General features: G+C 39.6%; 1 protein-coding gene across 7 annotated transcripts in view; it reads right to left on the bottom strand.

Moving 5' to 3' along the window:
- LOC122549286 (calcium/calmodulin-dependent 3',5'-cyclic nucleotide phosphodiesterase 1A-like) overlaps positions 1-15,485 on the bottom strand; it is a 650,398-nt gene that overhangs the window by 554,167 nt on the left and 80,746 nt on the right. For all 7 annotated transcript variants that reach the window (XR_006311479.1, XR_006311480.1, XM_043688810.1 and 4 more), the window contains exon 3: positions 2,391-2,562. Coding sequence is in view for 5 of the 7 variants with exons in the window: in XM_043688810.1 (XP_043544745.1) it covers positions 2,391-2,562 (172 nt within the window). In the remaining 2 variants the exon portion in view is untranslated. The remainder of the gene's footprint in view (positions 1-2,390; positions 2,563-15,485) is intronic.

The raw sequence follows: 15,485 nt of genomic DNA, 5'->3' as shown, positions 1-15,485 counted from the left end.
CACAATATTCCAAATGTGATCTGACCAGACCCTTATACAGTATTAATGGTGCATCTCTGGTCTTATATCCTAGTCCTCTTGAAATGAATGTTAACATTGCATTTGCCTTCTTAACTTCCAACTGAACTTGCATGTTAACCTTAAGAGAATCCAAAACTAGCACATCTAAGTCACTTTGCGTTTCAGATTTCCAAAGCCTTTCCCTGCTTAGGAAATAGTCCACAAGTCTACTCTTCTGACCAAAGTGCATAACCTCACACCTTCCCACATTGTGTTCCATCTGTCTCATCTTTGCCCACTCTCCTAGTCTATCCAAGTCCTTCTGCAGCCTCCCCACTTCCTCACACTCTCTGTCCCTTCACTTACCTTTGTGTCACCTACAAACTTAGCAACAATGCCCTCAGTTCTTTCATCCAGATCATTAACGTATAATCTGAATAGTTGCGAAACTCCACTTATCACTGGCTGTCATCCTGAAAAAGACCCCTTTAGCCCCACTCTTTGTCTTCTGCCAGTCAGCCAATCCACTATCCATGTTAATACCTTTCACTTAACACCATGGGCTGTTACCTTATTTAGCAGCTTCCTGTGTGGCACCTTGTCAAAGGCCTAATGAAAATCCAAATAGATCACATCCACTGGCTCTCCGTTGTCTAACTTGCTCATTGTCCTCTCAAAGAATACTAATAGATCTTTCAGGTATGATCTCCCCTTGACCAGAACCTGTCAACACGGATAAGTTCACTTTCTCAGCAGCACATTCTCTCATATTGTCTATATTGATTATAAGGCACATGCAGCCGTTGACAGGTTTTGGTCTTGACCCTGTGAATGAAGTTTGTCTGCTAAAGTGAATGTCTACAGAGGAACAATCCTGCCCATTCTGCTCTCCATATGTGAGACTTAGATGTGTATCAGCCTCATGCCAAGAGGTTCAACAATTCTCTTTTTCAGCTGCCTCCATAAGCTTCTCACTGACAGGACAAAATGACAAGACACTGAGATGCTCACCTGGAGTGACATAGTCATAGAGTCATAGAGACGTACAGCATGGACCCTACAGTCCAACCCGTCCATGCCGACCAGATATCCCAACCCAATCTAGTCCCACCTGCCAGCACCTGGCCCATATCCCTCCAAACCTTCCTATTCATATACCCATCCAAATGCCTCTTAAATGTTGCAATTGTACCAGCCTCCACCACATCCTCTGGCAGCTCATTCCACCCTCTGCGTGAAAAAGTTGCCCTGCAGGTCTCTTTTATATCTTTCCCCTCTCACCCTAAACCTATGCCCTCTAGTTCTGGACTCCCCCACGCCAGGGAAAAGACTTTGTCTATTATGCCAAGAGTTCACACCAAATTGCAAAAGTCAAAACTGAGTTGGGATGGTCATTGAGCCAGATGCCTACACAGCAGAACAAATTTTCTATGTAGTGCTTCACTTTGGGGTATGACTTCATGCCAATCAAACGCAGCTTCAGAAGGACGCTCTATGGGCTTCACTTCGCAGGTTTGATGTCGAATCTTGGAAGAAGTTTGCCCAGAATCACTGTCTTTTCGGAAACCAAAAATAAATGCTGTGGCTTGCTTCAAATGTAAACGCCCATCAGAAACAGAGTGAAAACTCAGAAGAGGAAATACTGTGCCAACAAGCCTTTCAAAACTCAAAAGGACTGCAGGATCCTCTCCTATTTTCTGAAATCCTTCTAACAGTCAGCAAGGCAGCCACCAGAACCGTGCCAAATATCTGCATGATGAACATGATCATCTTCGCCTCAAAGAACAAACCTCAAAGGTAAGCAAAGGGCTTCTCAACAAATGACAAGAAAAAAATTAATCATCACAATTGGGGTACATACCTGCTTTCTCAATTTCTTGTGTCCTACCTCCCAACCAATTCCTTAATCATGCCAAAAGATTCTCTCAAAATCATAGAATTGAAGTTTTGTTGAAAGTCATCATGAAACCCACACATGGTAACATGGCACGAGTTGCCAAATACCTCTGCATCCAAAGACAAAGGGCACCTCAAATATTTAACAAGAACTGAAAGAACTGCACATACTGTAAATCAGAAACAAAAACAGAAATTGCTTGAAAAGCTCAGCAGGTCTGGCAGCATCCATGAAGAGAAGTCAGAGTTAGAAATCAGAAATTTAACTCTGATTCCTTTTCACAAATGCTGTCAGACCTGTTGAGCTTTTCCAGCAACTTCTGTTTTTGTTCCTCAGGTACTTATTTGTTCATGGAGTGTTTGAGCCTTTTGAAGCTGAAGAAAATTTAAACCTAAATAATTTCTACCAATTTAGTAGCCAAAAGCAGTGAAAGAAAACTCAATAAACCAAAGTTCACGGAATGTTTCATTGTTTTTCACATGTAATTGCTAACCTGATCGCTGCTTTTTCCAAAGCGTCTGGGTTATCAACGGAGAGGAACTCCTCCGCTAGGACTTCTTCTGGATTCTGTGAATCAACGGCATTCCCTATTTTTTCTTTTCTTTTTTCATCCTTCCCTTCAAATCTTGCACCACTGTGCCGCAAAGAGGTCTGGGATTTTGAACCTAGAATTTAAAAGGAAAGGAGATAGTTTATTTTAAGCTACAGTATATATAAGTCTTAGGTAACAATTTCATCAGCAATAACTTGCATTTAAATAGCACCATTATTGCCATCAACTATACCAAACAGTTCACAGTGGCAATATCAAGCAAAATTTATCGTTGAGCAACTTAAACAGAATCTTTGATAGGGTGAGTAAAAATATCAAAGGGGTTTACTTTTAGGGATCTCTTTAAGGAGGAGTGAGTGAGTGAGAGAGAGAGAGAGAGAGAGATGGAGAATAAAAGATATTCAGGGCTATAATTATAATGCCTAGGTCGAGACAGCTGAAGACAATACCAACAATGATGGATTGATGAAAGCAGCAATGAGTAAGAAGCCAGGATTGGAGGAGTGCATAGATCTTAAAAGGTTACAGAGCTGGAGAAAGCTTGCAAAAGATAAGGAGAGCGAAGATATGAAGGGATTTGAAAACCAAGATGATAATTTTAAAAGGTGTTGCCAACTCGGTTCAATGTAGGTCAGAAAGCAAAAACATGATGCGTAAATTGGACTTGTGTGCACTAGGGTCCAAGCAGCTGAGGTTTAGACCATAGGACAATAAGAAATAGATACAGAAATAGGGTGTTTAGCCCCAACATTCCTCTCATCCACTTTCCTGCCCTTTCTCCATAACCCCTGATTCCCCTATTGACCAAGAATCTATGCATCTCAACCTTAAATATACACAAGGACTCTGCCTCTACAGCTCTCTGTGGCAAAGAGTTCCAAACATTCATGAACCTCTGAGGGAAGAAATTCCTCCCTATCTCAATCTTAAATCGGTGCTTCTCTATTCTGAGAACACAGCTTCTGCTCCCAAGAAGGAAAATAAATTCTGAGCTTAACACTGTCAGCCATGAAAGAATCCTAAATGTTTCAATTAGATCACCTCTTATTCTTCTAAACTCCAAAGAATACAGTCACAACTTATCTAACCTTTGCTTGTAACACAGTCGCTCCATATCAGGGATCTTCCTCATGAACCTTCTTTGAATCGCCTCCAATTAAATGATATTTTTTCTTAAATAAGGGGACCAAAACTACTCACAATACTCCAGATGTGATTTCACCAGCACTTTGTACAGTCACAGAAAGACTGCCCTACTGCTATATCTCAATTCTCTTGAAATAAGGGCCAACATTCCATTAGAAGGGCTTATGCCCGAAACATCGATTCTCCTGCTCCTCAGATGCTGCCTGTCCTGCTGCGCTTTTTCAGCACCACACTTTTCAACTCTGGTCTCCAGCATCTGCAGTCCTCACTTTCTCCAACATTCCATTAGCCTTCCTGATTACCTGATGCATCTATATGTTGATGCTCTGTGTTTTGTGCACATGTATCCCCAAGTCTCTTTGTGTTGCAGCTTTCTGTAGTTTCACTCCATTGAAATAATACTGTTATTTTGTTTTCCTTTCCAAATAAATAACTTCACATTTTCCCACATTATAGGCCATTTGTCAACTTCTTGCCCACTTACTTGACCTATAAACATCTCTCTGTAAAATATTTATATCCCTCTCACAACTTGTCTTTCCACCTATTTTTGTGTCCCAATTACGATGAAAATCTTAATGGCTTGCTTTTTTTGTATCAGACACACCCAAATGCAGAAATAGGTCTGAATGTTATTTAAATATTTTAAACTCTGCTAGGTAGTCTGCTGTTACCCCAATTTAAACTGCAGAATTTTGTAGACATTTCAACAATATGCCTTGGGCCTTCCCTTCCTTGCAAGCATTGCAGCACATACTGTGACCATTTGCCTTTATGAAGTGAGTTAAATGGGCTTGTTGATGGGGGCTTACCTGCTGACCAACATGTTGTGATTTCAGCATTTTTGACACTATAACAAACAAATACATTAGGGATTGTCTCATGGAACTTGGCACCATTTAAGACTGTCAACTATGAGTTTAATCTGTAAATGAATTTGCTTGCTAACTGTTCAAACATGATAGGCCTCAGCAGAGCAATGTTGCTGCACTTCATATTATGCTTAATATAATGGCTTAATAATCATTAAGTAGGGATTGATTAACTCCAATAGTTCGTATATTTAAAACAGTAAATGTTTATGAAGCAGATTTTAAGCAAATCAACTGATTTTCATGAGTGCAGTTAGCAACTAACTGGCAGACAGATTCACAACATTATACACACACAGCATATTTTAAAAGTGGGCTCTATAAAGACTAGAGATATACACAACATATAGAATGAAAGTAATATAGACAGCAATATAAAACAGGTTATTAACAGCATTTACAAGTATATAAAAGGGAGAGTAGCTGAAGGAAACATTGGTCTCTTAGGGCCAGAGGAAAACAAAATCATGGAGAATTAGGAAACTGCAGAGATATTGAACAAATATTTTGTGTCTGTCTTCACAGTAAAAGACAGAAATTACACAGCAGAAATAAAGTGTAATTAAGAGTCTGAAAGGAACACAGAACTTAAGCAATTAGCGTCAGCAGAGAACAAATATTGGAGGAATATATAGAATTAAAATCCACCAAAACCTGAGGACCTGATGGCTTTCATCCTAACATTCTAAAATGGGTAGCTGCAAAGTTAACAGATATGGCAATTCTGATTTTATGCAATTCCCTACACTCTATAATGGACCCAAAGGATTGGAAGTTAGCAAATGTAACACCATTATTCAAGAACGGAGGTTAAAAGGAAACACAGAAATCCAGAGTAGTTAGTAGTTATTTGAAAAATTCCAGAACTGAAAAGAGAGACTTGCTGTTGGAGCTTTGCATCATGTACCCATGAAGGCAAACAACAGAATGCTGAATTTCAAATGGTCACCGTGATATATTTTATGGGAGGAAAAGTGTTGATTGCTGGTAAGCTGAGTCTGATTAACTGAAATGTTTCTCTGGACAAAGCAACAGAAAAGTTAAGGCACTCTGAGCTCTCTGGTAAAAAGACAAAAGGCTTGAACGTATCCCTTTTGTTTGCAGAGAACAGGTCCCTGTGAGTGAATGTACTTTGCTTCTATCAGGCATCAATGAGCCATGTTATGAGCTGGCTGATCATATTAAATTGGTTGAGGTTGCTGCTATTGGCACATTCAAGGTTGTTCTGCCCATCTAAAGGTACATGATTTGTTTTCACTTGGTAAACCCAGGATGGTTGAATTTGCTCTATACTTGGCCTATAAAAAAAAATCACTTAAACACGTATACAATATTGCTGAATGGCATGATAGGTAGAGCATCTTTCTGACCTGTTGATTGCATTTCATTCATGTTAACATTACACTGTATCAGAGCTGAAAAATGTGTTGCTGGAAAAGCGCAGCAGGTCAGGCAGCATCCAAGGAGCAGGAGAATCCACGTTTCGGGCATAAGCTCTTCTTCAGGAATGAGGAAAGTGTGCCAAGCAGGCTAAGATAAAAGGTAGGGAGGAGGGACTTGGGGGAGGGGCGTTGGGAATGCGATAGGTGGAAGGAGGTTAAGGTGAGGGTGATAGGCCGGAGAGGGGGTGGGGGCGGAGAGGTCGGGAAGAAGATTGCAGATCAATTAACCTCAAAAGACTCATATGGCTTTTGGTGCTTGTACAATTTGAGCCATACATCTCAGCAAATAGCTGATTAAATAAAGAGCACAGTCCTTTTGTTGTCAATTCACTAATGGCTACAAGATATTCACTTTGTGATTGCTGGGAAATGGGGAATGGAGAGGATTACTGAGTTGAGGTGTTCCTTGATGAGTTGGCCTCTGGGAGGCAGGGGTCCCAGTGACTGCTGCTTCTCTGTCTCCCCCTCTTCCTCCTGCTCTCGCTTTTCCTCATGTACTTGATAGATTCCAGGTTATGCTAAAGATTGGTGCCTCATGATGACAAAGTTACAAATCATGTTAGGAAATCACAAAGCAAGATACACATTCAAGCTTGTATTACGTGTTTCCCCCAGAAAGATCAGGTTGTGAAAGTGCACATTGGGTTGTTGATTTTCTGCTCCAAAATGTTGCTGGGAAGGCAGCTTAAACTCATTGTACTGCTGTTGTGCAGCTGAAGGTGGGTTCTGAAATGGAGTGATAAGCCATGTCCAGAAGATGACCCTTGTAACTTTTAACTTGGCATCCTATTTGGCATTCAGATGTCAAAATTGGTTGCTTTTCATTGCAGAGCAATCAGATCAGCAAAGGTTGTCTGGAAGTGGTGCTTCCTGGAGCAATACATTGTGGAAATAACAAGGGATAAAACTATTTATTCACTATGATATTAAGTATCATAGTTAATATGATAATTAGCATATAGATTATTGTGCAATTCATTAAGAATACTATTGTTAAAGATCTGCTGGGGAAAAATACAGTGTGATTTGTGGTCACAAGACAATTTTACTGTAGTTTTATATTGAGGTACAAGCCAGTTGTTAAATATTCCAGATTAATTCATCGGAAAAATACAAATTCACTGCAATGTGTATGCAGCAAATGGCACCTTGCACCAAGGTTGGGGGGCACACAATTTGGGAAGCATCTTATATTTTTCCTTGCGCAATGAGCTCCCTAGTACTAGAGTGCAGCAGATTACTAGATGTTGCTAATATCATTTATTAAAAAAGCTCATAACAGATAATGTTGAGGTGACAGAGAGCTTCAGAGCTAAAGGCAGGGCTGCCTGTGCCTTGGTTTGAGGTGTGTGTTATGATTGAAACAGGTGATAATCTTTTTAGTCACGTTCATTGGTCAAGCCAAGATGGGATACATGCTTTCCAAAAGCTTTCTTTAACATATGGACACATAAGCTGAGCTCATCAGAATACCCATATCTGCAACCAGACCAATGGCGAGTTAAAGAGCAAATGTGCAATAACAGCAATACATCTCCCAAGCAGAGAAAAAAATCCAGGAATTCCACAAATAAAAACACCATTAGTGTGTGTGTGTATCTTGCATCTTTTGGTGGCCTTACTGTCACATGATATCTACACAGCGGCATTATATGAGCTGTTATTTTAAACAGCTCCATTTCATGACCTTTTAATGTTATATCTCTGAAGCATACATTTTGTGATTATCCAGCTACTTAATCTAACAGATCAGAAACCAATTAACGCTTGTTAAGGAATAGTGAGCAAAATTTGTCCTAATGGCCTGGAAATTTCACCAAATAAAGCATATCACACAAAACTGGTTAAACCAGTGCAGTCTGGTTTCAGTGATCGTTCAGGTTAGTCTAAACAAGTTCTTTAGAGGCTCCACATAGAAAATTGTCCACATCCTCAGATTGAAATAATCACCATTGAGTCTCAGCTAACTGGATCCATTTGTGAATAGTTCAAAATAGCTGAAAGGCTATTATGCAAGTTTAAAACATTGTTTTTATTAAAATTTATTAATGATCTGACAACTGAATAAAACATAATTATTGATGAGTTCTGCATAATTTTATAAGGTTATCTCCAGTTATTTAAAATCAGGGTAGTACATGATTTACCAGGCAACCTGATTAACAATTATGATAAACCAATTGTTCAATTACTTTAATACATCAAAACCAGGTTACTACTTTTAAATGTATGAAGGAAACTATTTAATGTAATGATTTTTTACAATTACATTCTAAAATGATGCCTAATTGCCCTGACTCATGTCGGATATTACTTAGTCAGAAAAAGAAAAACTTCTGAAGACAAGGGTACAATTTGGATTACTGGTTTTGTGCAAATTAGAAACACTTGATCAATTTGTGCAAGACTTGCAAATGATATCAGATTAAAGCTCCATGACATTGCAAAAATACTTTGTTTCTTAGTAATGACTGAGTATCCCACTTGTAGTAGGGTTGGGGTTCGGGTTAATTATCAGCAGGACAAACCCAGCAGTGGCAGCACAAAGTATACAGTCAGTAGGGAGTTTTGGGAGTGCTCAACATTGACTCTGGACAAATGACATCTCATAGCATAAGGTCAAAATGGGCAAGGAAACCTCCTGCTGATTACCATGTACTGCCCACTAACTTCGATCACCTGATGAATCAGTACTCCTCCATGCTGAACATCACATACAATAGTCATTGAACAAATCTAGTGACTTGTGATGATATGTGCCTTTCAGAGAGATTTTTTTCTGTCCTGTTTCTCTTGAAGGACCCTGGTGTCAAGGTGTCTATCCCATGCAAAGAAGTGTAAATGGCAAAAGAAGCATGAACATGTGGAGTTAGGTGCACACAGACCCAGTTTTTTGTTTGCTTTCAGTTATTAAAACTGGGGTTTTGGAGTTGAAGCTGCTAGATACACCTCTCTCTGTTGCTGCTGCAAAAAACTTGCATTCTCCCTCCACTGCTAGATTCATTCTGTCGGTGCTCCTTCTCCTGGAGTGGAGCAGGTAGCAAGTGAGGCAAGTCTGTTTTTTTTTCTGTATTTGCCTTTGCCAAGGGTGTGTTTATGGGATGCTGCTGCGTTGGAACTGTTGATGAGTAGTAGATAAATCACATATTAAGTTGCTAAGCATTTTGGTAGAGTTAACGTTATGCCAATTATTTTCTTTCTCATTTGTATTTTAACTGTAGTGTACGAATAAAGTGAGTTTTGCTTCAAGCCTATTAGCTTAACCAATCGAATCACATCTGGAACACAGCACCTTACACTTGCCTTTAAATAAGATGAAGGCTAGGGTCTGGGCTATCTTCTTGATATATTTTGTGGGGGTTTGGTAAAACAGGCTCAAGACTGAGCATCCATGAGACATTGCGAGCCATCAGCAGCAGAGTAATTTTATTCCAACACAATCTACAACCTCATAGACTGGCAAAATACCCCACTCTACTGTTACTATTGCAGGGCAACTATTGTAATAATGATACCCAAAGGGAACAGGAAGAGCCAGCATACACAAGCGGGAATAAAAGCAAATAGTGACAGATGCAGGGGGCGGTGGGCAAGATAAGGCAGTAAAACAAAATTAATGGCCCATTACTTGAATGTGCGCGGTATTCAGAATAAAATAAATACATTAATGCAACAAATAGAGGCTAATGACTTTGTCCTTACAGCCATTACAGAGACATGAGGAGATCAAAGCTGGTAATTGATCATTCAGGGGTACATGACCTTTCAGAAGGATGGAGAGGAAAGGGTGATGGGGTGGCTTGTTAGTACAAGCTAGAGTTTGTACATTAGCAAGAAATGATGTTGGACTGGATGATGTAGAATCTATATGGGGTGAAGGTAAGAAATAAATGAAAATAATCCATAGGCCCCTTACAATTGTGACCGTGTAGGACAGAGAATAAATCAAAAGATAATGAGAACATTGTAAAAAATAAAGTGCATTTATAATGGTGAATTTAATCTTCATATCGAATGAGAAAATCAAATTGGCAGTATTGCAACGAAGAAGTCATAAAGGACATTCAGGATAGTTTTCTAGAACAATATGTTGTGGATCCAGAAATCAAGCTATTTTGGATCTGGTAATATACAATGAGAATTATGATTAAATTTAACACTTTGTTCTATTAATTTTTAACCTTGGATTTCCAGCAGGGCTTGAGAATTGCAGACATTCCAAACCAGCCACTTAAATCAGAAGTCCCAACTTACACAGCATGAGACATTTCACCATGTCTTTGCCTTTTTCAGTTTCTCTCTCTTCTCACCTTTCCTTCACAATGGAAGGCAATCAGATGGAGAAAGGAGCTACTAATAGTTACGTGGTGCATTTGAACTGGGAGCAGTGGAAAATATACAGCCCTCAGAACCTTCCTGTGCATTCTATAGCCCTCTACCAAGTACCCGTCCGTCATTCTAGTGCTTTTGTTTACTTCAACATCGTATCGTGAGCTAATCCTCTTTCTTCCAAAGTCTCATTGCCATCAACCCTATCACATCACCTCAATGTTCAAGCTCATTCATTGAATCATTGTATGCTGATTGTAATTTTATTGTAATGTTCTCACTCTGTCAGTGATACTCTCTTCCTCTCTCAAAAGTGTTGTATTTGTCTCAGTCCTTGCTTCATCCACAAGCTCCATCTCATTCTCCCACACCATATTCATTAATTCCTCCTAGTAGTTGGACTGAAAACAAATTGATCAAGGAAAGTCTCCTGAAAGAATTTCAGAAACTCTTCTGCATAATTTCCCTTTACTTTACAATTATCACAAATTGACATTTGGATTCATTGAAATTATTCAATTATTCTTGCACATCTCTGTGATTTTCTCTGTTGCTCTCCCTACTGCATATGTGCAGTTGAGGAGACCCTTTTTGTTTCTCAACTCTAAGTGGGTTGTCTCCTTGCACTAGGAGAAAGTGAGACTGCAGAAGGGCTTATGCCCAAAACGTCGATTCTCCTGTTCCCTTAAAAAATTCCTGAAGAAGGGCTTATGCCCGAAACATCGATTCTCCTGTCTCCTTGCACTGTAAAGGACATCTTCTTTTTCCAACAATACAATGCCTTCCCTAATCAGTTGGCAAAACCATCTTTTTCTGCTCCCTATAATTTCTGAACACATTATGCCCTCGCATATTAAGCAACCAGTCCTCAATATTTCAAGCCATGTCTTTGTTCTTGCAATGACATCATATTTCTCCTTAGCCATTTGTGCATGTAGCTCACCAATCTTTGTCATTACACTTTGAGAGTTTTCTAAACCTGCCTTTTATTCCTGCTAATATTACCTATTGCAAGTGAACAAAACACCTAAAAGTATTACTTTAGAAATGTCCCCGTCAAATGATAATTCAATTACAACTCAATTATAAAAACAACATAACTAACCACTGAAGTAACTTGTCAATATGCTTGAAGGATTAGTTCCTCATAATGTAACAATCCACTGGCCTTGTCATCAATGCTCAAGCAAAGGTTATTTAAAATTAGTGTTGGATATCCAAACTAATCTAATACTAATTAGCATTCTTTGCAATTATTGTCTAAAATCCAGTGCTTGAAAAGACACTTTGTATCTATGTAAATCATAAATGCTTGGCGTGGGCTGCAACTGCATATTTTCTATATTACTTCTTTAAATCTTTGATAGAATAATTCAACTCTACTAGAAGTTATTAATTAGAAAGCAAGCAATTCTTTTTGGTAATTAAACCACTATGTTGGCTATAATGTGCAAGACATTGAAGTTTCTTTTACTCAGACCTTTCCCATATTTATCAGACTGGTAACTGCTGTGCTATGTCATTCACATCTAAATGAAGAAAAACTGGTCAAGAATAAAACTCAGGTTTAAATTTCAAATACAAATGAAAGATTATTCGTGTCATTTGCACATGCTAATTTACATGCTCTCCTCATGGCTTTAGCGGAACAGGGCTAAAAATAAGCTTAAAATTATGCCACAACTTGCTTAGCAACACAGCCTGACTTATTGTGCCGCCCTCAAATAGCAGCAGCAGATTATTTGAACAGTCAGTGATTATTCATACACAAGGTTTCTTCTCCAGCTCAGGGGATAGTAGCACCACCTACAGTAGACTACCTCATGACGCCTGGACCTGTGAACGCTTTTGTAATGACTGCTTGGGAAGAAGAAATCAGTGAGGAAAATTGTCCTAATTAGATTTAGGATAGATTCCCTACAGTGTGGAAACAGGCCCTTCGGCCCAACAAGTCCATACCAACCCTCTGAAGAGCAACCCATCCCCCTACGTTTACCCCTGACTAATGCACCTAACACTATGCGCAATTTAGCACAGCCAATTCACCTAATCTGCACATCTTTGGATTGTGGGAGGAAACCCACGCAGACACGGGGAGATTGTGCAAACTCCACACAGACAGTTGCAGTTGCCCGAGGCGGGAATTGAACCCAGGTCCCTGGCACTGTGAGGCAGCAGTGCTAACCACTGAGCCACCGTGCCGCCCCACAATTGAATTGTGTTGGTACATGCATTACAAACTGAAGTTGTCCATCTGTTTTAACTACTCTATTAGTCAATCCATTCATTTTAAAGAAGTCAAACGTTTGCTGCATAAAAGGGTGCACTGTTTTTCCACCTTAAATTTTGCCTTGCTGGGTATTAGGATAGGGTCTTGGCAAGGATTAGGTATAATTCTAACATAGACTCACTACCTCTCAAATACTGGATGCTATGTTTGCCTGCATAACCACAATGAAAAGGAAATGGAAAAATCTTGCATTCATATAGCATTTTTAATAAAGTCAGTCAACACTTTTAAGTATAGTCCATGGTGTAATGTTGAAAATCGCAGTGATCAATTTGTCATGGTACGGTCACATAGAGAGTAAAGAGGCAAATGTCCAGAAAATCTGACTCAGTCATGTTAGTTGAGAGACAGCCATTGGCCAAGGTATGAAAGACGACACTTGTAGCACCATGCATCTTCATTTACCTCAGAAAAAAGTGAGATCCTTAGCTTAATATTTTACCTGAAAAACACTATCACCAACAATGGATCCTGACTTAGCTGCACTGAAATGTTAGCCTCGTTTATAATCTTAAGTATTTGGAATGGGGTCATATGCCCATTATTTTCTGATTTAGAAGCAAGAATGTTATCATTGCTACACAGCTGAAATGAGACCAAACATTTTGTGTTGGTTGTAAAATGTTTTGCAACTTATGCAGACATGATAAAATACTGCACAAAGGCAATGCCTTCAGTATCTTAATTTCTTATCTTTTTCAATCCCCCACCTCCCCAAATCCAACCTCATGCTTTTCTTTGTGATGATGGCAGTTCATCAGATGATGGCTGTCAGACATAACAGGAGCATTACTGCAGTGTCAGAGCCAGCCCCTCAGGATCTATCCCTCCATTCTTGGTACAGACTAATTTAAAAAGGACAAAGACCTAGAAAAGTGGAACTGTATCATTTTCCAAACATTTTGCCTCAGTAAATGGTCCCTCCCTCAAATGAAAGGTTCAGTATCATCCAGTCTGATAGATTGTAGGAACAACACCTTGCCACACTGTTGAAGGTTATGTTGGAGGTTATATAGAAGGTTTGATAAGGAAGATATCTTACAAACCGAGGAGTATGGCAGTGAAGTATTGAATTCAATTGTTCAGTTAAGTGGGTGGGAAGTCCACTGTTACTATATGCTTCCAAACACACTACACAGGCTTTTAAGTAGTTGAGTCATTATTCAGGTCTATGGATGAAACACTATGAAATGAGACCAAACATTTTGTGTTGGTTGTAAAATGTTTTGCAAGTTATGCAGACGTGATAAAATACCTCACAAAGGCAATGCCTTCGGTATCTTAATTTCTATGAAAAGAAAGTATGGTTTCTGACATGATATAAACCTCTTTGTTAAAAGAAATGGTGGTGGCATGTAACATACTAGTCTGAAAATTAATTCAGATGATATCCCAGATACAACAGAGGGGGAGCTGGAACTGAGACACACGTAGCTCCTCACCAAACCCAGCAGATCCCAGCTCAGTTGGCATTTTGTCATTCTTTCATGGGGTCTGTATGTCGCTATCAAGACCAGCATATAGCACCCATCCATAATTCCCCTTGAACTGAATGGCTTGCTAGACTAAGTCACTTGCTCAGGCTGTCTTAGGAAAGTGTGTGGAATTTCAAAGAACAAAAAAACAAAAAAAAAATTACAACACAGGAACGGGCCCTTCCACCCTCCAAGCCTACACCAATGCAGATCCTCTATCTAAACCTGTTGCCTATTTTCTTTAAGGGTCTGCATCCCACTGCTCCCTGCCTATTTATGTATCTGTCTCAACACATCTTAAATGACGCTATTGTGCCCACCTCTACCACTTTTGCTGGCAATGCGTTCCAGGCACCCACCACCCTCTGCGTAAAGAACTTTCCACGCTGGGTAATCCAAGATGGAGGATGGGAAAAATTTCTGGCTATAAGAGCTGCTCCTTTTGTTTGAGGTATTTTAGGTGTTAGAGGTGATTTCCTAGAATTCTAGAGCAGCAATTACTGTTTTAGATGCTGTTGCATTGTTTTGGAACTTTGGAAAAAAAAAGTCAAAACAACAGCAGTTTAAAAGGGAGAGGAGCAGACAAAGGAAGCACATGGTGAGGACAGTGCAGGAGAGAGAGAGAGAGAGAAAAAAAACCTGCACAGTTACTGCCTTTGCTGTTTGAATTCATGTATCGCTGGACATCGAAGCGCATCTGCGAAAATGAACAAACAATGAATTTCACAACTAATCTTGGAGGAACTGTTGGGCGAAGTTCACAGCACAGAATCAGATAAGTTAATTGTTGTTTTAAGTCTGTCCAAGAGAAAGGCTGCATTAGTGAGTATAGTGGATTCTGTCTTGATTATATGTTTTTGGAGATAAGTCTCTTGATTAAACTTAAAATATAAGCCATAGCTATTAAGTTAACCTGAGGCAGTGTTTATAGAGGAATAAGACAGTGTTATTTTCTGGGTCTGTAGATTGTGAAGGAGCATAAATGGCCTTTGCAGTGATACGTACTTTTTGTCAGATGTGGGAGTTTAAAGAGAGTTTAAGGGTTACTGCGGATTATATCTGCCATAAATGCTGTTAGATGCGAATCTTATCAGATCGAGTGCATCGGTTGGAGAGACAGATAGAAGCGATGAGGAATTTGCAACAGCAACAGTTTGTGATGGATGGCGGTTATAGGAAGGGAGGAAAGTCTCAGATAGAGTCACATACATGGGTTAACTCCAGGAAGGGTGAGGTGCCGGAAGACTGGAGGTTGGCAAACGTGGTGCCACTGTTTAAGAAGGGCGGTAAAGACAAGCCAGAGAACTATAGACCGGTGTATCTGACCTTGGTGGTGGGCAAGTTGTTGGAGCGAAACCTGAGGGACAGGATGTACATGTATTTGGAAAGGCAAGGACTGATATGGGATAGTCAACATGGCTTTGTGCGTGGGAATTCATGTCTCACAAACTTGATTGAGTTTTTTGAAGAAGTAACAAAGA

Source organism: Chiloscyllium plagiosum, chromosome 4 (assembly GCF_004010195.1).
Source record: "Chiloscyllium plagiosum isolate BGI_BamShark_2017 chromosome 4, ASM401019v2, whole genome shotgun sequence".
NCBI classification, from domain to species: Eukaryota; Metazoa; Chordata; class Chondrichthyes; order Orectolobiformes; family Hemiscylliidae; genus Chiloscyllium; species Chiloscyllium plagiosum.
The sequence above is the reverse complement of the archived record's forward strand: the minus strand, read 5'-3'. Positions and strand labels throughout refer to the sequence as shown.